General features: G+C 31.7%; 1 protein-coding gene across 1 annotated transcript in view; it reads right to left on the bottom strand.

Annotated features, from left to right (window-relative positions):
* LOC143063416 (uncharacterized) overlaps nucleotides 1-23611 on the bottom strand; it is a 33141-nt gene that overhangs the window by 4693 nt on the left and 4837 nt on the right. The window contains exon 2 of the mRNA XM_076235559.1: nucleotides 1274-1357. Coding sequence (XP_076091674.1) covers nucleotides 1274-1340 — 67 coding nt within the window. The 5' untranslated portion in view covers nucleotides 1341-1357. The remainder of the gene's footprint in view (nucleotides 1-1273; nucleotides 1358-23611) is intronic.

Below are 23611 nucleotides of genomic sequence, written 5' to 3'. Positions count from 1 at the left end.
ACCATAGAAAAAAAAAACAACAGCAGAAGGTCACCAACAGGTCTTCAATGTAGCGAGAAATTCCCGCACCCGGAGGCGTCCTTCAACTGGCCCCTAAACAAATATATACTAGTTCAGTGATAATGAACGCCATACTAATTTCCAAATTGTACACAAGAAACTAAAATTAAAATAATACAAGACTAACAAAGGCCAGAGGCTCCTGACTTGGGACAGGCGCAAAAATGCGGCGGGGTTAAACATGTTTGTGAGATCTCAACCCTCCCCCTATACCTCTAGCCAATGTAGAAAAGTAAACGCATAACAATACGCACATTAAAATTCAGTTCAATAGAAGTCGGAGTCTGATAATCCAACCGCAAATATTTTCATTAACCAGTGTTCTGCGTCTGTACACAACATATGTACATGCAGGTTTATAAATTAAATATCCTAAATGTTTCCCAATTTTCATTTTCATTTTATTAGGTAAAGCCCTACTTCCTCTAGAGTGAGACGATCTCAGCGGCTACGGCTCTACTCTGTATGTCCTTTAAGTTTCTTACTCCCATATAAATTCTTCTGACAGACAGCGTGAACAGTAAGAAGAACGTAACACAAACACGTGATATTTGTGTTCTTGTCAAAATTGATTCGGAGTTTGTCAGGTTGAACTACTAACTGATGTCATAACTAAATATATATAGAAGTTTTACTTTCACCATAATAAATTTTCAATAGTCATCTTGTAGAAACTTATTTGCTGGATTTTGTATGTAAAACAGAATATATTTAGTCTCTTGGTTCAGTTATTTCTACTAAAGATATTGATAGATAAAAAACCATAGTAACTGTAAACCATGTTTGACTTTTGTGTGCAATATTGTCCTCTTCAATCTGTTATACTCAACAATGTGTTCTTCCATGACATGAAGTCACGTCACGAAGTCGCCCTTTGACTTCATAGCTAAGTCTTTGTCCTGTAACTTAAAAATCTCAACAAAATCACATGAGAAATAAATTTAAAATGTTTTGTAATCTGTTTTTAGATCATATTAAGATACTCTCATGGGTAAAATTCGCCGCGATTTAAGCTATTTGCGCTTTTATTCACATTACCAGTGTAAGATAAACAATAATTTATAATACATGCCTACAAAACATATCATTGTAAATAACGGAAACGATCCTTTGCCTTTAAAGATTTTACTTGATGTTATTTATCATGTCAAATGTTAGAATATACACAACCATTATTATAAATATGTAAACAAAAAATACAAAGCAGCCGTACCTGTTCCATTGGCGAATGTTCTTACAATTAAACAAGAAATGGTCAGAAAGGTTGTTGGTAAATTCATTCTGTGCCCCGGAATATCTGGAAAAAATCAAGATAAATGTGAGTAAAACAATTAAGGTTTAAAAAAACACTAAATAAAATATATTAACTATAACATACTATTGCCATTCGTTGTCCTGTTTTGACATTTTTTCAATATGTTAAATAAAAGATCGCCATGATACTGTACTTATTTTTTTAGTTTTTAGAATTGTTCAATTTATCAATTGTCGTTTGATGCATGCGATGTGCTATTGTGCACGATTAACACATGGTTACATATAAGTATTATTCTGAAGAGTGACATAAGAATAGTACGCAGATACAAAGAGGCAAGAATGAAAAAAACACACTTTTTTAAAAAGACCAATGATGAAACGAAAAATTAAAGACATAACACTAAAGAACAAACAACACTGAAACACAGGCATACACGCTGAAACCTGTGTGTAAATTGCACTAAAATATGTGGCATATGCCACTAAAACAGGTGTCATACACATTGAAAAACATGTCAGACGCACAGAAACAGTTAGCATACGCACTGAAAAAGTTTCCGTACGCACTTAAACACGTGTCGTATATATTAACTCTGATATATATAGGTGTCGTACACACTAAGATAGATGTCTACGCACTGAAATAAGTGTCATACGCACTAAAATGGGTGACAATCGTTCTGAAATAGATGTCATACGCAATATATCGCATGCACTGAAATAAGTGTCGATCTTACTGACACATCTATCGTTTTTACTGAAATAGTTATCGCACGCACTTCAAAACATGTGATTAAGGGCATACGATACAGTTACAGGGGAGGTAATGACGTTGCTAATTTTAACTCAAAAAGTAGCACATGAAGGTATATTTTCTATTACATATTTGATTTAATCAGGCAAAAAATAGCCTATATGTAAATTTTCATCAAACTGTAAATACAGGATCAAAGCTGTATCGTATGCCCTTAACGCCCTTATTATATTTCATAAAGGCATTTCGGGAACGTCAACTTTATATATATATATTTCACCCATGGGATAGACAGAATTAACCAATTTGATATGGAACTACTTAATGCGAATGTGGTTTTATTTTTTTTTTGTTTAATCTTTTCAGTTAATACGATTTTGATATGTTTGATATCGTGACAGATTATCAATGGGGTGTTTTCCCAAGTCGTGTAAGCAAGTACAGATTTAATTACAAATCACACTCTCGGTAGAACAATTATTTTTTTATAGCATTTAAAAGATATATTCTTACTAACACTGCTATCATCTCTATAAGAGTTGAAATAAATCCATTCTTTAGACAACAAATGTATAATTGTATTATTAAAACGTCCGTTACAAAAACAAATACCATTATATAATTTATCGCACGAATAGTTATAAATATTGTCCCGAGTAGATGTGTTTATTGCACGAGCTTGCAATATATATTTACAAGCGAAGTTCATTCATTCGTTTATTCACTATTCACTATACAATAACCGTTTTATTGCAAAGCAAAACCTAAATAATGCTATTTTGCGATTTTAGGGAAATATTGTATTTCAAACAATAAACTGATATATGCATACTAGTATATAGAGAAATAAGAAGATTTGATATGAATACCAATGTGAAAAATCCATTCTCCACAAGATACCAAATGACGTAGAAGTTACAACTATAGGTCACGCTTTGTATGGTTCAATATAGGATCTTTAATTATTGGACCAACATTCAAAGCTTTTAATTGCATTTTGTTAAATTAAAAAGAGGCACCAGAAGCCCTGACAAATGGACTTATGTGGTATGCACAAATTAATGTCCAGTATAATATACAAAAAGTATAATACAGAACTACTTAAATTTCATCGCTTTGCTTTTATCAGTCTTTTTAAGCACACACTATATATATTACGGATTTGAACGCTTTCGTCTGCGAGTACGTCTAACAAAATTATAATTTAATGTACAGGAGCTTTCGTTATGGTGTACAAAAAAAAAAGAAAACAAAAGTTTAGCATCCCAACTTTTAACTGAAAATAAAATAAAACAAACTGTCGAGTAGTCTTCAATATGTGTCTTTTATTCTTTAACTGATTGATTGTAGATTGATTGTAACGTTAGTGGCAAATATTTCATGTATGTTCAGGACGAAAACAACTTTTATCTTTAATCATTCATGTATTCAAAAGTACAACAGTTATGTTGGTCAAATTTAAACGGCTACACTATGCACACAATTTGACAAAGGGTAAAAATTGAACGTGGCCTGGTTTAAAATGCATATAACATCTAAAATGCTGAAGTCGTGAATCTGATGGCATAATTGATTGCATACGAAGCTAACTTTTCCCTCATACAAAAAGGGAGCGACCAATCTATTCAATATTCTATAACCTATTCAATGTCCTTTAAACATGAATGCTGTTAATTTCAGATTATTTTGGGAATTTTCTACAAAGATATGAGCTTTCAACGTTTGTACCTCATTAACCTCAATGGAAGTATTGCAGTACTATCTTTGAGGGGTATATTTCGTATGTTTTGATGTACTTGACTTTTTATAATTGACTTGATTGTCAGTTATGTGTATACCTCGAGAGAATTAAGCAATGACATTTTACTTGTAAAAAGTAATTGTCGTTTCAGACGGGTGTAGGAAAAGCAGCATGTATCAATTAAAATTTAATTTGTAATTGTCTACCAGTTCTCATGTCTCTTTTGAGATGTTTACTTATGTAAAAGAATCGCCAAGTCATCTGAACTGAAGTAAGTAATTCGAAGTCGTATTTATCTATGTTCATACAAAATTATCTTTTAGCATTGATTCCTGGTTCTGATAAATACTGCATGTGAATAGTTTGAACAGTTACGCAATTAGAGCACTGATTAATGAAGTGTGAAATAATACGTGCACAGTGGAAAGTAATGTCAATTAACAACTGAAATATGGCGGGAAAATGACGATTATTACTTCTTGTCTGCTATTTTGTTTACACCAGCCATTAATCTTAAACTTCTCATTTCTTTTCGCAGTTTTCCTTTTTAATATGTTGGTTAAGTATTTTCACCATATGATATCAGGTAATTCTTAATTGACCCGAAAAGCCAATTATCTAATGTTCTCACTTGTACGACTTATCAGGTCATTCTTTTTTTGACCTAGAAAAATAAAGTTCTCACCTATACGATTTATTAGCAACACCCAATGGTCGTATTTCAAAATCGTTGTTAATCTGTTAATACATTTCTTAATATGTGTGACTTTTTGTGATAAATTAAAAAAAAAACATAGATAAAATTTATCGGTATCAAATTTCGTGCAAAAAAAAAAACCTAGGGGAAAGTATCTGTATCCAATATCGTTTTTCTGAATCGCTTGTTTCTGAAATTCGTATAGTGTATCATATATGGAATGCACAGTTTGCTGATAAATGGGTGTCAAAATGTATTGAGCAAAAACTCAAGATCAGTTTCAACAAGAATACTTTGCATTTGTTGCAGAATCACCTAAAACGTTATGCTATCGTATTTTTAAAAATAATTTTCAATTGGAAAAATATTTTTATGTTTTACCTTACAAACTCATTTATACATTATACAAATATAGATGTGGTAGTCACCACTTGCCGATTGAGTCTGGAAGGTGGCAAGGTTTACCGAGAGAAGACATAATCTGCCGTCTCTGTGACTCAAACGACATTGGTGACGAGTACCATTAATGACATTATGAATTGTGGATCTTTTATGTTTGAAAGAACGAAATTTTTACCTACATACTGCTGGTCAAACCCTAATATCTGTTTAATTCACGTAATATTGTAATATTAGAAAAACTATGTAAATTTATCAAAGTTATAAATGTGAAAGTCAGTCCTCCAAGTTAATTTCAATGTATTTTCACACATGCTTGTAAAAATTGTACCTTATAGTTATAATTATGTATGTTCTCTATAACTATGTAATTGTAGTTTTATGAGACATAAAGTATTCGTATTCGTATTCGTATAGTGCATATTTAAAAAGCAGAGTACAAAGAACAATATGACACATTCATGTTCACTTGTTTGTCAATATTATGAATCCTAGTAATAGTTTAACTCACTTTATACGTATGTAATGATGATAATGAACAACGGTTTTTCTTACCTTCTTTAAAAAGTTTATACGCTTGTCTGAGCTTGAATTTACTTAACGATGTTTCTACTATGTTAAACGCTTTTTATGAGCTTGGTCTTTTTTCATTGTTGAAGACTGTATCACTATGTTGTTATGTCGTTATTTGTAGATGACATATACCATGTGATTAAAATACAGATCATATGTTCAAGCTTTCTTCATTCTACTTTGATTAAAGACCTTTCGGGATCCTCTTGTTTTGTAGTAATGATACATATTTCAAAATTTTAAGGATAACATTTTATTGGCTGATGTTATAATTACCAGAACAGAAATTAAAACGGAGTACTGATCATATTAAATATGACTATTGTCAACTGATCGTGAAGTTAAACTGATGCACCACTGTCTAAGGTGTCAGCCCACAAACCAGCTAAAAGAACCATATTCTGTCACATGACTGTAGTCAAGTTGTTGTCATTGGCTGTATTCTGTCACATGACTGTAGTCAAGTTGTTGTCATTGGTTATTGTCTATCATAATAAATTTTCGTTTACTGCTATATTAAATTAGGTCATATATAGGTTTTCTGCTTCCGGCTTGTTAAAGTTTACTGTACTGTATGGGTTTTGCTTACTGTTTAAGCCGCAAAGATGATCTGCAGTTGTTAATATCCATTTATTTTTGGTCATGAGTGGATATATATAATTGTCTCACTGGAAAGATATGCTATATTTGTAAAACGATCCATGATACGGTTAATCGCTATGGATGTTATCACGGCAGCTGATACTATAAATTATTTTTTAGGCCCATGGGCTGTTGCAATAAAAAATATCACGCCTCACGCCTAAAAGTGTTATATTTATATTACCGGAAAATTATTTAAATTTCATTGCAACAAACTAAGACTGCGGTTGAATTCCAAGACACTGAGGCGCTTACAAATGTTAATGTTCGTTCATTCTTGTATGTATATAATCAGCTGGATCGGAGACGGCCGTCATACTGTGGTAGTTTGAACCGAGACAAAAACCGCTCTTCTCTTACATGATTAATTGACATTTCATACAGAGTCTACATCCTGGTCACGTGTTAATGAGATTTAATCAATGAACATGAGATATTAATAAGCGAGGGTTAAACTGTGTCTCTCTTGGGACGTATCATCATAATTGACGTAAAAACTACTTATATCAATATCATCCATCACTTATCTAATCCTAAGACCGATACGCCACAGTCACAACAATCTCATCTCTACGTAGATGCAATTAGCTCCATCGCGGTACTGATCCATGAAGTAATATCGTAGGAATTTGTGGTTCTCACTCAGGAGTTGGTCTTCAACAATTAATCAAAAATGTTGTTGATTGTTTTATAAGTCTTATTTCCATAACCAAAATCAACTTTTTAAAAGACATGGGAATACTTGATATACACGCTTTTAAAGTTTGCTCCGAAATTTGTTTGACATAGGATTATGTTTTATATTTGCATCATTAGTTTCTACCTAAACGATTATTCTTTATCATATCAAAAGCAGTATATCTGTCGTTATTTTAATATTTCTAAATAAAATAAATCCTCAATGACCTGTAGCAAAAGTTCTTTTGTGATTATCGCCAAATTGTTTGACAAAGACTAGTTTCTTGCTCGTTTATATTCCATTTTATGTACGTTTCCACTCTATTTTAAGTTATTTTTTTGTTTTCAGTACGGTTCCACTCTATTATATGGTTATTTATACTTTTAAAACTGTTATCTAATATATATTATCAATATCATATTTTGATGTTTGTATGTCTACTATATATAATCTATTATGTCCAAGTCGTGTATGGGACGTTTTACCTAAGAATCGCTTCTTAAGCATGCAATTCCTATTTTGAGTATTTTAGTTACTTAATTTGTTAATACTGCAATCTTAGTTTGTACCCATAAACACAAACAAAAATGTTGTGTTTTCAAAAATTTTGGTTTGTTTTAATCCATATTGGCGCAATAAATGGGTGGATAACATTAAATGTAACTTAAAGGACATATCGTCGCTATTTTCCCTTGTGCAAGTTATATATTGGCAACTATCTGAAAGGTTCACACAGACAGCTAACACAATGGTACCAATAATCCGACAAATAACCTTTACTGAGAGGTCAGCATCTGATGACCAGTGTTAAACAGGAGGCTGTACAATAATACAATTAAGTCTTTGTTTTTCAAAATTTCTATTTTATTATTTTCCTATTTAGATCTTTGAAAAGTGTACGCCTAACAATGAAAACAAAGCCGTATCGTATAATTATTAACAGCTAAAGTGCCTCTAGACATATGCCTATAATGTCAAACTGGTTACATGGAAAGGCTTCTTAAATCACTATTAATGAAAAACCTATTTTCCTACAACTTTTGCCTGTTGGGATCTGATGCTTGTGTCGAGATTAATCATGGTTTCTGTCATAAAAATTACCCGTAGACTAGTAACAGTTGACAATCTATTTCTGGTATCAGATAGAAGACTTACATAGGCATCACTTTCATAGGACATTGCTGTATCAAGTTTTCCGCTAGGTTTTGGCAGTGAGCTTTAATATACAAATATAACCTTTATGTTTATCGTGTAACTCAGAGGCAAATAGTTTTGTTGTTGAAATTGCATGAATGTGAAATCATAAAAAATTTAAACTGATTGGTTTCAAAATATTTGAATATAACAACTTCTGATACCACTTTACTACGACTACTACTACAAATATTATATGTTTATATATTATTATTATTATTAGGTTTTTCTACTTTTCGTGGAAAGACCTTTTGTTAGTCTTCTGATTATTATTTTTTTTTTTTTAGGTCTTGACTTTTCGTGGAAAGACCTTTTGTTTTTCTTCTGATTATTTTTTTTTCTTCAGCCGTCTGAGATGCTTTTTTTTCCAAAAAATTCAATTCGTGTTGGCCCCAGGTGACTTTTAAAATGTAGATATCATTGAAAAAGCTCCAAATTATCTCCCTTTGGTGCAAAAATGCCATTTTTTTGGCATTCAAATTGAAATATCTTTTTTAACTCATCGGTGACCCATATTTTTTATTTTTGTTTTCAAAAAAGCTGTACATAAACTAAATAATTGTAAAATTTAAGCGATTTCTGTAATTTAGTTCTTTTTTTTTTTATTTCGATATTACCTCTAATTCTCCTATTAGTTCAACAGAAAAAAAGGACATTAACGAAAATGTATGCTTCTTTCGATGGCAAATTGTGGGCGTAAATGAACGGTGACCCCATTTTTTTTATTTCATTTTTCTATTAGGTATAAGATAAAGTTCATTTATAGAAAAATATAGCGAAATCCTATATTAAATAAAAAAAAAAACTGTTTTATACCCGCGAGCCCCCTAAAGAATGATTTGGTTAATTTTGACTGGAGTGATCGGAAGACATCTCATGGGAGTTATTTCCCTTTGAAAATTTAAGATAGGCGATTTGTTTGATAAATTCATACGTTATAAGTCGTAGAGGCCTACAGTCTTTTGAAGTCCTTGGTCCATTTGAAGGAAATTGAGGTCAAGGTCTTGTAATAAATTTTTAATTTTGCTTGTAATCGTTAATCCAAAGAAACTGTGACAGTAAATGATATGATGTGTTTGGCAAATAACTGTTTACAAAAAGGCACAACTTCAACCTATTTAAGTCGAAGAGTTTGGTTAACCCTTATAGAAGTTTTCTCCCTTTTTGTATTTGAAATCAGTATTTCTCCACAACCATATAAGTGATTGACCTGGGGTCTTTTGATTTGAGATCACTGACCTATGAACTCAAAATTGAGGGCAAGGTCAAAGGTCAACTTGACGTTCTACATTTTGAATTTTGCTGAAAATAATTTCTGGTTCATTATAAAACAATTAAGTCTTCTGCATAAACCTATTAATCTTACTTTTTATCAGTTTGATTTACCACATTACATCAACACGGAGTAACATTTTCTCACATCGTTTTTTTCAAATTTCATTCTTATTATCGAGGTGGAAAGACCTTCAATTGTTCTCTGAAGAATTGGTAATTAATTATTATTATCATTATTTTTAATGTTATTATTTGTCTGTTGTTGTAAAAAATAATCGATTGATAGACAAATTCCACTTTGTGAAATTAATTGACTTCATCACATCATTCACGAAACGAAGTCAATCATTCGAAAAATATTCTCCATCAGATTCATACTAAAACGATATAAATCACGAATCCCCAGACCTATGGGGAAATATTTTCCTATACATTAGCCTTTTCCCCATGTTTTGTTTTAATTCTTAGATTATTTTACTTTATAAGACAATAATTAACGTATCACTTATCACAGACTAGTTTGTAAACCGGATTTGTTTTTTTCTCAATCGATTTATGAATTTCGAACAGCTATATACTACTGTTGCCTTTATTTATCTATAAATTATGAAATACAGAATCACGACAGCCCACAAATACAACTATCCTATGCCTGAACCAGCCCACAAATACAACCATCCGATGCCTGAACCAGTCTACAAATACAACCATCCGATGCCTGAACCAGAACAATCACAGATACAACCATCCGATGCCTGAACAAGAACAATCACAAATACAACCGTTCGATGCATGAACCAGAACAATCACAAATACAACCATCCGATGCCTGAACCAGAACAATCACAAATACAACCATCCGATGCCTGAACAGTTTTTAGTGTTTATGTGAGGTACCCTATAGAATAATTCAAAAATAATTGAAAGTGTTCAAAAGAGAAATTGGACAGTATTGAGATTGTTCCTATTATTGACATTCTAACTGATTAATATGGAACCTTAGTAGACATATCAGGTATGTATTAACCTATCGCTTTACGAAAACGTCAAAAAGCAAATAAAGCAATTGCATTCTCGAGATAATGAGTAGATTCCTTTTGATTTGTTTTTAGAACTCCTAACTATTCAAACCTTTAAAATATAAGTAAAACAGAAACTATAAAAATCACACCAAACTGCTGTTATATTCTATAACCAACAACCAAGATAACTCAAAGAAACCAAACTAGCTGATATGGTTGAACACTAGAAATTAAAAAAAAAATATTCTTAAGTGTATATCAGGTATTCCTTTATACAACCACAAATTTGGTGACGTTTCATCTGTTACGAGCGTCTGACGTACCAAGTATAAGCCTGGTAACTTGGAAAACAATTTACCTAAACTATCAGGGTATGAGTCATGAGTATGAAGAATCCAACCAACCAAACTAACCACCAAGTACACAAAAACCTACTCATTTACACGTGTACTGTACGGCTACCAAACTAACCACCAAGTACACAAAAACCTACTCATTTACACGTGTACAGTACGGCTACCAAACTAACAACCAAGTACACAAAAACCTACTCATTTACACGTGTACAGTACGGCTACCAAACTAACCACCAAGTACACAAAAACCTACTCATTTACACGTGTACAGTACGGCTACCTAACTAACAATCAAGTACACAAAAACCTACTCATTTACACGTGTACAGTACGGCTACCAAACTAACAACCAAGTACACAAAAACCTACTCATTTACACGTGTACAGTACGGCTACCTAACTAACAACCAAGTACACAAAAACCTACTCATTTACACGTGTACAGTACGGCTACCAAACTAACAACCAAGTACACAAAAACCTACTCATTTACACGTGTACAGTACGGCTACCAAACTAACAACCAAGTACACAAAAACCTACTCATTTACACGTGTACAGTACGGCTACCAAACTAACAACCAAGTACACAAAAACCTACTCATTTACACGTGTACAGTACGGCTACCAAACTAACCACCAAGTACACAAAGACCTACTCATTTACCAATAACGTGTACAGTACGGCTACCAAACTAACAACCAAGTACACAAAAACCTACTCATTTACAAATAACGTGTACAGAACGGCTACCAAACTAACAACCAAGTACACAAAAACCTACTCATTTACACGTGTACAGTACGGCTACCAAACTAACAACCAAGTACACAAAAACCTACTCATTTACAAATAACGTGTACAGTACGGCTACCAAACTAACAACCAAGTACACAAAAACCTACTCATTTACACGTGAATAGTACGGCTACCAACAAGAAAACATCAAGTATTGAACCAGTATATAAATACCCGTACATAGGTCTAAATGTTCTCTAAAATAATACTTATCTTAATATAATATGAACAAAATAACAAAGAATGTGAAGAAATACTTTGAAGTCATTCGAGTATTATTGTGTATAAGAAATCGATTACAAATTCATCTTACAAAAGTTTAAAGAAATAAGTGCGTGTAATGTAGCTTTCATCAAATTAAAATAAAAGTTTAAATTGTCAAGGCTTCCCAAGGGATTGCAATTATTTTGTCTGTAGTTCCCAGTTAAAATAATCAAACTCAAATTTAGTTAGGAAAATTATTTTTGTTTAGGTATTTCTTCAGATTACGTGCTCGTGTTAACGTCGTATGATCATAAATTTGTGTATTTAAGGTTTTAATCTTTTCTTTGTTTTCAATTGTAAAGGTTACATTGCGTTCATAGCAAATCAATCTTTGATATATTGAAGAATATCCTGTATCAAATAAGATGATCTTATTGCCAATGAGTCAACTCTCCACCGAATCCCAGTCAACTTAGGAGTTTAAAAAACAATACGCATAGTAAGAGACCCCGAAATGACAATTTTAAACAAAATCATATCAAATTGCTAAACTACAGCTCCTACATGGACAAGCACATACTTTATGTGGCGAGGTAAGACATGTTTGCTGTCACCAAACCTTCCCCTAACATGGGTCAGCGATGTGACAGTTAAACAAAAGAACACATTAGACCAGTTAGTCGACAAGAGCTGAACTGATCAGATCCATAGAAAGCACACAAAAAATATAACGAAAACACAAAAGACAAAAAGTAAACATCTCGGGGTATTCACGGTTACTTAAAGCTAGTCCAAAGCCAATAACAGCTAATAAAAACATATGTTTCTTAAAAATGATATCAATCAGTACGCATCCAACATCCGATGGATTTAGTGCAAGACGTCATTAACAGTCATTACAATAATCCAAGAAATAAAAGTGAATTGTTCTAACATAAGTTTGTTTTTCAATTGAAAAGAAATATTATCAAACAAATCACGCAATGCAATTTCTATGCTATATTAAATTAACAGGATTAGTTCAAAATATACAGTCAGACAAAAATTAAGCAAAACCGGCTTAAAATTCGATTAAATATTGTAATTTTCTATTTTTTTTCACATTTTATACTACAATTTGTTAACTAAGTGCGAGGCATATATTGAGCTCAAATTTCATAACTCTATCTTTATGCCTTTAAATGAACAGTATAACGTGCAGATTGAAAAGATGATATTTGGATACTAGTGAATAACTATTAAGATTGTATTTACTCACAAATGACATCAACGTGTGTAGATATTATGATCTGTAACTTTGCAAACGGAATTGTGTTTTCAAGAATCCTTTCTAATCCAATTATAGTTTAGTTGTTTTACTAATAAAATCATTGAATGAATAAGTTATTACCGAACAGTTAAATGTTTCTGCATATCAACCTTAAAATCACTTTCTAAACTACTTTCTTCAAATCATATTCACCTTATCATGCCATGCATACAAAGCCTGTGACTTGAAAAATAATAAATTAATTCAACATGTTTTTAAAATGGCCCCTCTGAGGCAGATCCAAAAATGGCTAAATGTTACAACGCATCAATATCGTGCTGCTGATCAAGTATGACGTCATTCTGTTCAGCAGAAAAATATTTAAAATATCGTACTCCAAGAAAAATTCAAATCGGATTTTCCCTTAACAAATGGAAAAATCAAAAGCTCAAAAACATCAAACGAATGGATGACAACTGACCTTTTACAGACATATCCTTGTGTAGAAAATGATTCAAACTGGTTTTAAACTGGTTTTGAAGCTAGCTAAACCTCTCACTTGTATGACAGTCGCATACAGTTCGATTACACAAAAGTGTGACGAAATTTTGTTCGAAAAAATGATATCGAAAAATTCCAACTATTGGAAAACAGTTTAAACTTGTCTGATAGATCAGAAGTTTGTATAAACCTTCCAGATCAACACCGTCAAGCTGTTGGCAAAATATAATGCTATCTTGTCAATAGTATCTGCAGTAAACAGTGTGACAAAAATGTTTGTTAGATGAATAGACGGACAAGGGAAATATACTCAGAGAGTTCAGATATAAAAAAAAAATTAATTTAATTTTGACATAAACATAATATTGTATATTTATCTGGCGATAGTTTAAGACTTCAAAAAGAATGTACAAAGAAGTTCCTTATTATATATGACGCCCAATACCATCTTTATTGTATAAATGTTTTAATTCTTTGTCTTGTATTCAATATATATAGATATAGTAAACAAGTTTGATACAATAGAAATATGACATTCGTTTAACATTTATTACGTTAGCTAAATTATTAGTTTTTGTCTCCCGATTCTGCTATGGATTTTGGATTTTTTTATGCAGCCAATATTTTGTCTTTTCTTGTCATTAGAATGTATTGGTTATGAGTTTAACTTGTTTATTTGTTTTCACATCAATTCGGTTACAATTAATTTTGCACGATTACTATTCCTGTACAGCTGTAATGATAATGCTATTAATATGCAAGATATTTTTTTATTTGACTCTAATTTAACGTCACATTCACAACTGACATGCCGTTTTAAAATAAGATGACAGCTTGATAAGATTTTTTTCGTTTAAATCTTGTGTCAAGTTATACTGCCTTCGTGACCGTCAAATCTCCAATCGTAGGCGACAACTCCTTAAATACAGCATTGTCATACTGCCTGTACCAAGTCAGGAATATGACAGTTCTTGTCCATTCGTTTTTGATGCGTTTTGTTATATGATTTTGCCATGTGATTATGGACTTTCCGAATTCATTTTCCTCTGAGTTCAGTATTTTTGTGATTTTACTTTTTATACTCTGATATTACGATTGCTATAGGAACCCTGTTGGGGACAACTAACTTAATAACTATCGTTTATTTATTTTTCTTTATGCTTTTTCCATGATTATTGAATTCATTCTTGAACAATGTTCTTGTAGGTTTTCCGTGAACAGATAATTAACTCCTTTTGTTTGGGTTCATTTACGAACGAATCATCAGATGAAAGTCTGCAAACGAGTGAAAACTGACTCCTCTACTAATGGAAATCAGCAGGGTAAAATGTTTTCTAACACCATAGAGAACACAAAATCATATATCAGAATGTACTTACAAAATGAAATGTATTTGAAAAGATTTTATATGAACAACGTCAACTTGGCGCATTTTGTTCAAAGTAGACAATAGAGGAGAGTAGTCCGTTTTTCTCCATTTAGATGGTCAGCATTGGTGGAATAAAAAGTAAAATAACAAAAATACCGAGCTCAAAGGAAAATTCTTAAAGAAAAGCCCTTTATCAAATAGCTCAAACACATCAAACGAATGGAAATCAATGTTTTTGCTTTACTTCACCTTATCAAAAATTGACAGGAAACTAAAGTCAATAGACTAAGTGCTTGATTGCGCCTTATATCATATGTGATAAATTTTGTTAATACTCTGTTTTAAATACAAGTACTAGTAATTTTTTTGTTTGCATTATCGTTGAACTTTTAGGATTGTTTTTGCGAAATTTGATACAACAAAAGTTTGGAACATTTTCTTGAATATAAGAATAGATATATAGAGTTGTGGTATATGATTAAAAAGACATCCATCCACCAAAGAATGAAGGTCAAGGGTGTAAATAACTCCAGGGCACCGTAATGGCAATCAATATATGCAAAACCCGAACCGTTTAGTAAGTTATATAAGGCAGCGGGGTAACAAATTGTTAAACAGTTCCGTAGATTGATGTCGCATTTCGTGGGAAAATTGCGTAAAATCAAAACATTAGAAGAAAAGTCAGTATTAAATCAATTGAAAGGATTTGACTCATCAGATCTATACCAGGTACAAAGACGGATAAAATGACAAAAATACACCCGTATTGGTTTAAGATTACTCCCTACTACTAACAACTGTTCAAATCACAATTTCAACTTATAAGAAGAAACTGCTTACCAGCAGATATATCAATCGGAAATCATCAGACTGATTTAGCTGAAAAAAAATATAAACAATATCAACAAAGCGTAACTTTGACCAATGCCAAAAGATAAGTATATCTACAGGATGTCATTTATTCAAATTACCCGGCAGATAGTTTACATGGATCATATCTCTTTTTGTGAGTTCAAATAACAACAGTGCCGAAAAACAAAATTGGGTTTTGATATCCAGTTTATAATAATACGTCTACAGGTACAGCCAATCTTCCAATCATAGTCTTTAACTCTATGTACGAATTAAGAAGAGATTTACTATGCAATACCCAATAACAGTATCCCCGACTAAATACTTTACATATCAATCATATAGATTACGATCATTGAAACCTAAAAATGTCAGTTAAGACACGGGCTATGCTATTTGGAATATATACACTCCGTAAGAAGGGACCAAAAGGACAATCACCGTTCAAAAGAAGGAAAGTAAACATTGATGAGCGAATAATTGTCTGTTTTGTCGTTAACTTAGTATTCAGCTTGTGAAACAGTTGGTTCTGAAATCTGTATCTTAAACATCGAAAGAGTTGTACATTCCATAAATAAATTCATTATTTGCATATGTTCTAAAGAAAACTTCATGAATGATTATCAAAGTTTCAAGGCATGCTGCATGCTTTAAATATCGGTTGTCATTGTTGATTGACTGATATATGTTTGCGTAAAGGTCAAGGAAAATGCATCATACAAATGCAGGACGAAAACAATTAATCAAATATGCAAGTTCTACCAAACGTATCAACTGTGGAGATATTTGGATAATAATTACTGTCATTTCAAAATAGTTATCAATAAAGGCAACAGTAGTATACCGCTGTTCAAAATTCATAAATCGATAGAGAAAAAACAAATCCGGGTAACAAACCAAAACTGAGGGAAACGTATCAAATATAAGAGAACCACGACACAACTAAGACACAACAGCGAAATGTAACACACACAGAAACAAACTATAATGTAACAATGGCCATTTTCATGACTTGGTACCAAGCTTATAATTTAATACGCCAAACGAGCATTTCGCCTACATAAGACTCTTCAGTGACGCTCAGATCAAAATAGTTAGAAAGCCAAACAAGTGCAAAGTTAAAGGACCAAAAATTCCAAAAACGTTGTGCCAATTCGGCTAAGGTAATATATGCCTTGGCTAAGTATATCTTTAGTCAAACGTGGGTAAATAAGGAAGAGGTAAAGACATTTTATCCTGCAATGTGTACAGAAGAGAAACCGGATTTAACATCAATGTTCCGATTGGTTGTGTCTGTGTTTTGCTGTGCGGTATATAAGATACGTAGCTGAATTACGTATCTAATATACCGCACAGCAAAACACGTGGCTGCATATTTACATATCTCGCACATCAAAACATGTGTCCTACGTATTAACATATAAACATCAAGAATTATTAACATATGCAGCACAAACGGATAACAATTCCCTCAATAAGTGCCTAAATGTTTTACCTAAACATTTTATGTTGATCATATTTCTATACGCGGGTTTAAACGGTGTAATTCATGCTAGCTTTTGTTATCTCTTTTACATGTTGTCGTCTGTTCACCTATACAATGTATTATTGAATTTAGTCCTTTTAACAATTATGCATTTTGCTCAATAATCTTCTGCACTCTGGAGTCAGTTAACGGATTGATAGTAGTCAGATAATGGAACGATTTAAGTAAAGATAACAATTAAAACCATTTAATATTTATTCAATATGTGGACTTATTGTTATTTTACTACAAAATCGGCTATGAAGAACAGCGCCTTTGTTGTCATGGGGATCAAAAAAGGGAACATGACTTGGGCAAAGTGGTTTTCATGGATTGATTACATTTCAATTGAGTACGATAATACGCTAAAAATATTTTTTACACCATATGCCTCTTAAGCTCTGTAAACATTCCTCTTACACATCAATTTTCAGAAAAAGATCAAATACTTAACTAAATAAAAATTTTGGATACCCGGAAATAATTTACAGACAGCATAGTAGAACAATCAGAGAAGCGTTATTTAATGACATTTGACATCAAATCGTAAAGATTTCCTAATTTGATGTTAATACATATTTACCAAACACTTACAAAGAACATAAAAGAAAAATCATAGATACATATAAATGTATTTGTTAGTTTTCATCAAGACGATCCCCTTGTAGAATTGCATCTTAAGCAGTCCTTTTGGTTATTTCGCATTTCACGATACATGTATTTTGATAGTGATAAAAGTGCTCGTTCTATGGTATTAAAATGAAATGAAAGGATTGAGTAATGCTAATGACAATGTGCACGGAACAAAAGTCGTGTTCAAACAAATGCATTTTTAGGGACAAAAGACGTGGTTAAACAAATGCAATTCTAGTCGTCTGCTGATTACCATCTTAAGTAATTCTTAGGATTGAATTCAATATTCTAAAACTGATAACTGGGCCATGAAAGACAAACTCCTCATATTATCCGAAAAACAAACAAATCTACTATCGACCATCATCGTATGACAGACTGCACTAAGACAAATATCTTAGCAACACTAAACATTTCTTACTGATCCTACTCATGTTTACAAATCTATAAAACCAACCTAAACCATGGAAACTATATTATTTGATCAAATTTAAAGCTCATAAGTTAACATGGTTCTAAATTATTAACTGAATAAAAAGTCAAATGACAAAAATACCGACATGGAAAATTGAAAACGGAAAGTTCCTAATCACAAGCAAAATGAATGTTCATACACATCAAATGACTGACATATTCCTAACTCAGTACCGGCCTTTCTTATGTGGAAAATGTTGAATTAAACCTGGTTTTATAGGTAGCTAAACCTTTCACTCGAATTTAAGTCACATACAGTTCCATTATATTGACAACGATGTTTGAAAAAAGCAAACAGCCATTATAAAAAAAAATGTCAAATAAAGGCAACAGTAGTATACTGCTGATCAATACGGGATGCAAACTAAAACCGAGAGAAACACATCAACTATAAGACAAAAAGAACGAAACAAAGAAAAGATCAAAGTTTTACATATTCTCGACGATTTACTTTTACGTTATTTTTCTACTTGCGAAAGTCGTGAAAATTAATCGTTCGCGAAAATAAGATGGTTTATAGTATTTGATAACAATTTATTTATTGTAGCCCTGTCGTGTAATGTTGCCATTTTAATGTTATAATTAACACTGCCATTAAAGCGGGAGGTTTGGCATGCCACAAAACCAGGTTCAACCCACCATTTTTTCATAAAATGCCCTGTACTAAGTCAGGAAAATGGCCACTTGTATTTTTGTCCATCTTATGAGTTAAGCCTTTTTCAACTGATTTATAGCTGACTATGTGGTATGGCCTTTGCTCAATGTTGAAGGCCGTACGGTGACCTATAGTTGTTAATGTCTGTGTCATTTTGGTCTCTTGTGGACAGTTGTCCCATTGTCAATCATACCACATCTCCTTTTTTATATTGTTACATTATAGTTCGTTTCTGTGTGTTACATTTCGGTGTTGTGTCTCTGTTGTGTCGTAGTTTATATTTGATACAGTTCCCTCAAATTTAGTTTGTAACCCGGATTTGTTTTTTCTCTACCGCTTTATGAATTTTGAACAGCGGTATACTACTGTTACCTTTATTTAAAAATAGGGAAACGGCAGTCAACACTTTTATAATCTTAATTACTATAAAAACAAATACATATGTAAAAGATAGAATCTCAGTGAAAATTTGTGATTGGGACATCTCGTTTTTCCAGATTTCATTGCCTATCTCTATGATATCAACACACTCGCTCCATGGTATAAAAGCTGTTCTTGCAAACAATATTTAAGAATTAAACAATCTGGGTAAATTTAAAAATTAGATAAGAAACAGCGTTATTAAAATATTGAAAAGTTATACGTGGGTCACACTTATGTGTCTGTAAATGTTATATGGAGCATGTATGCTTAATTTGTCTAAAATTGTGTATCATCTTTTAAACGGCACTTGCTTTCGGAATTTATTTTTCAAATACCGTCCATTTCTGTGTTCTATCCACTGAGGATAATGTGTGTGTGTGTATGGTGACAGATCTGTAATACGATTACAAGTTTGAAAACTTCAGAAACCAGGAATAGCATAATTAGGTTTGGCATTGCTACAACGATTTTATGAAGACAAATTTGAAGCAATAAACTGAGTTCACACTATTGTAATGCAATTTGTCACCTAAAGAGCTATTACACTAAGGATTTGTTAAATAGAGTCTGATTATAACTAAGTCATATGTGCTATGGTAACGACTTAGATCGTAGAGACAGAGACTGAAAAATAGCAGTCATATATTGGTGACGCTTCTCAGTATACTTCTACTGAATGTGAAAAAAGCAGGTTGAAATCATTAAAAACACTACTTCCTCATACTAATTTGTCTGAACTTAGTTACCACTCACTCAATTTTCCCTCGTGATCTTAAAAAACATAGGAAATATTTTTTCTTTGCGCATTAGATTCTCTAATTTGTTTATATGTCTAGGTCACTGTTTGATAATGTTTCATGGCGTAGGTATTTCTCTGACTTCCGGCTTATAATTGTCGTATGGTATCTTCTTACTTAACCCTCCTTTGAATGAATTCACTTTAAAAACCATATTTTTATATTAGTCATTCCATCGATGCCATGCATTGATCTGACTTTTATCATTCGGTCTTCCGGTTATTGTTTCTGATTCTCAAGGACTTGAATACGACGATCTTTTCCTAGGTAGTATGTGGTTAATTCTATATGTCTTATGGACATGTCATCAGTTCTTTCAAAAATTTAGAAACCGCAAGAATTCAGAAACATTGAAACTTATATCTACGAATACAACTGCCTCATGTTTATCCTTTATTAAAGTGATACAATTTGATAGCGAATTGATCAATGTATGTCTTTAAGACTTGTTTTCGACATATATGAATGTGTCTTAGTCTATACTATTCCTTATTTATAGAGTTATTGTAGGATATATGATGAGTCAATTAGATTTCAGTAGTGAGTAGTTTATATATGTATATGTATAAATTTATGATTTTCTTTAGAGAAGGTCTTTGCATCTGATATTAGTTGGCCTATCTTAGTTGTGATTGAATTGATTTAATAGTAGAAATGTTATAGGTTCAATTGACAAGATATTAGTTCGATGACTTATTAGATCATTCAAATTTCCAATAAACATTATTTCTTAGTGAAAAGCTTGTAGTATTATTTGATTTCAATTCACACATGCTAAGTTAGTAAATATTTAAACAATCGTATGTTTAACTGTCAATAAAGTCCGTGTTTGGATGGTAGTGATTTTTGATACTGATTAATGAGACATGCTACTTTAACATTTAGTCAAATCAACGATCTGGTTAAATCATCAGTGGGCAGAGTTCCTTAACACTGTATTTTTTTTAAGCTTTATAAAAAAAATGCATGCTATCCTTAAGAGGCGTTGGGGGAAGTAAATCGGTAAATTTGTAAAAGGTATTTAATTAACATGCCCTTTAAGTGAAGACTCCATTTTCAACATCGTTCACTCTAGCTTAATTATTTTCAATATAGAATGAATTACTCCTCTAGCAATGCGAATTAACTAACAACTTTTGTATGGTTGTTACACTTATTTTAAAGAAAAGAAATAAATTTCAATTATTTAGTTATTCTTCGTCCAATTATTCATTTCCTTTAACAATTGAAAGCAAAAGAAGCCATATCGTTTCTCGTGAGAGCCTACGGTTGTTGATGGAAAATATATCTTAAATTCAATAATTATGTATAGTATAACAAATGAAAAGTCAAGTTTTTAGATGGAGACAAAATGAGGATTCTGTAACTTGTCTTATCAACTGTTAAGAGTACTTCGGTATTGGCATGAAAGTACTAATATTGTGTATTGAAATTTGGTGTTACAAAATTTTGGAATTATTTTAAATATAGAAATATATCTCTTTCATGCAAAGCTCTGATTCCTGGCCCGATTTTTTAAAAAAAAATATGGTTTTTAATGTTTTTAATTATGTTCGAGTTATGAAATATTCTGGCATCGAGTATCTCTATAAATTCATACTAATTTTATGGACGTCCCCTATTTGAATTTGCCTCTTGGAGTTAGATCGGTATTTTTGTTATACTTTTTTATTGTCAAATGCGCATCTGGTAGAGTACCGCTAATGTTATAAGTGACATATCAACTTCCTTATGTTTGCAGCAGTAAACCTTTTAATTTGACTTTGACATTTGAATTAAAGCAGAATGTTGATAATTTGAACAAAAACTTAATCAAAGAACAATATTATGTTTCGATGATTTTATAACACCAAACATATGAACTCTTACAATGTTTTATTGCAGAAATATAGAGGACGATAGTTTTTTTAATAGTATTTCCAAATTACTAATTGATTTAAAGTATAACGCGATATTCGGTGACTATGACAACCTCCTCCATTGTAAATAGAGAAGAAGTGTGAAAATATTATTGAATGTGTGAAATATCTGTCATATAATGCCACACATAAATCTAATAAACTTTCTAATTAACTGGATGATCATCACTGGTAATTACCATTCTGGTCATGTTAGCCTTAAATTGAGAATCAAGTTAAATTAAGCACATCGAATATACTGTTATTATTAAAGGACATGTTTTCCTGGTTGATATCAATGTGACACATGTTTAGTCGATATATATACATATATATTATCGTCTATCTAATTGCTTCCGTCCTGGGCGATATAATTTTGCTGTAAATGAATCGAGATTATTGACAATGTCAAAATATTAAATAGGAATCTGTTGACAAAATTGGCTTTTTATATTTGCTTATTAGTTATTCATGTATTAAAATAAGAAATCATAATAAATCACAATAAAGAACTCTTTCGTTCTTGTTGCTCGTTAATGAATTGAGATGAATTGTTGTAATAAATATTTTAATATTCAAGTTGTACTCTTGTTTGCTTCAACTATGTTGAATGTCCTTGAAGTCAAAATTTATTATAAATATAAATTCTGGATAAGAATTTTATTTTGTTTCCAAATAAAAAGATGTCGTTTAACTAGTTTTTCTTTGATTCTCATTAATGCCTGAAGAAATGACTGAATATGAACGATGGAAAGTTTCTCCCCTGAGACCAATTGATTTACTAAATGATTTTCACCTGATTCACATGAGCGAGTTTTTCTTTTCTTAATAATATTAAGTTGTTGTCTCTTGGAACCAAATACACAGAACAAAGACATTCTAAGACTCTTTAGGAAATATATAATCGTAAATATACATATATAAACTTTTAAGCTAATTTAATATTTTTCGTAATGCTTGGTGATACAATATTTGGTAATTTTGAACGCCACAATGAAAGCATTTGATGTTATATGTATAAGTATTTTTTGTCAGAAGACATCATTGGGTTTGTTGTAGCAAGGACTGTTAAGTAAAAATATCAGATTCGTAGTAAAATAAATCGTTTATCATGAGTTGCTTCTAAATTACATTTAATTTTTTTTTGCATTTGAATATTATATTATTCTGGAACGTCAAACAGAAAATACGACATTAAATGGAACCAATACAGTTGAAATGCACTATTAGTTTTTTTATTTTTTGCCGGTCTGCCAAAGTTGAAATGACGGTAAAAACTAAGTATAACTATATCATGTCACGTGACCAATTCAATATAATAGTCAATTGTATTGTTCTGGAATTTATCCTCTTTGCTAAATATCCAACTGTTTACACAGCTCTTGAACGTTACGAAAAACCAAGATGTCCTCGAATATTGACGGAAATGCCCGACATTTCAACCGGAAATTGGTGTATTATTGTATTGAATGTCAGGTTATTCAAGAAAACAGTGTACATAGGAATCACTGTGCAAACTTATTTTATGTACATAAATAGTAATTGTCCATATTGTGTAAGATAAACTTTTATAACACAGTGTC

Source organism: Mytilus galloprovincialis, chromosome 1 (assembly GCF_965363235.1).
Source record: "Mytilus galloprovincialis chromosome 1, xbMytGall1.hap1.1, whole genome shotgun sequence".
Taxonomy (NCBI): domain Eukaryota; kingdom Metazoa; phylum Mollusca; class Bivalvia; order Mytilida; family Mytilidae; genus Mytilus; species Mytilus galloprovincialis.
This window is presented reverse-complemented; position numbering and strand designations above follow the sequence as displayed.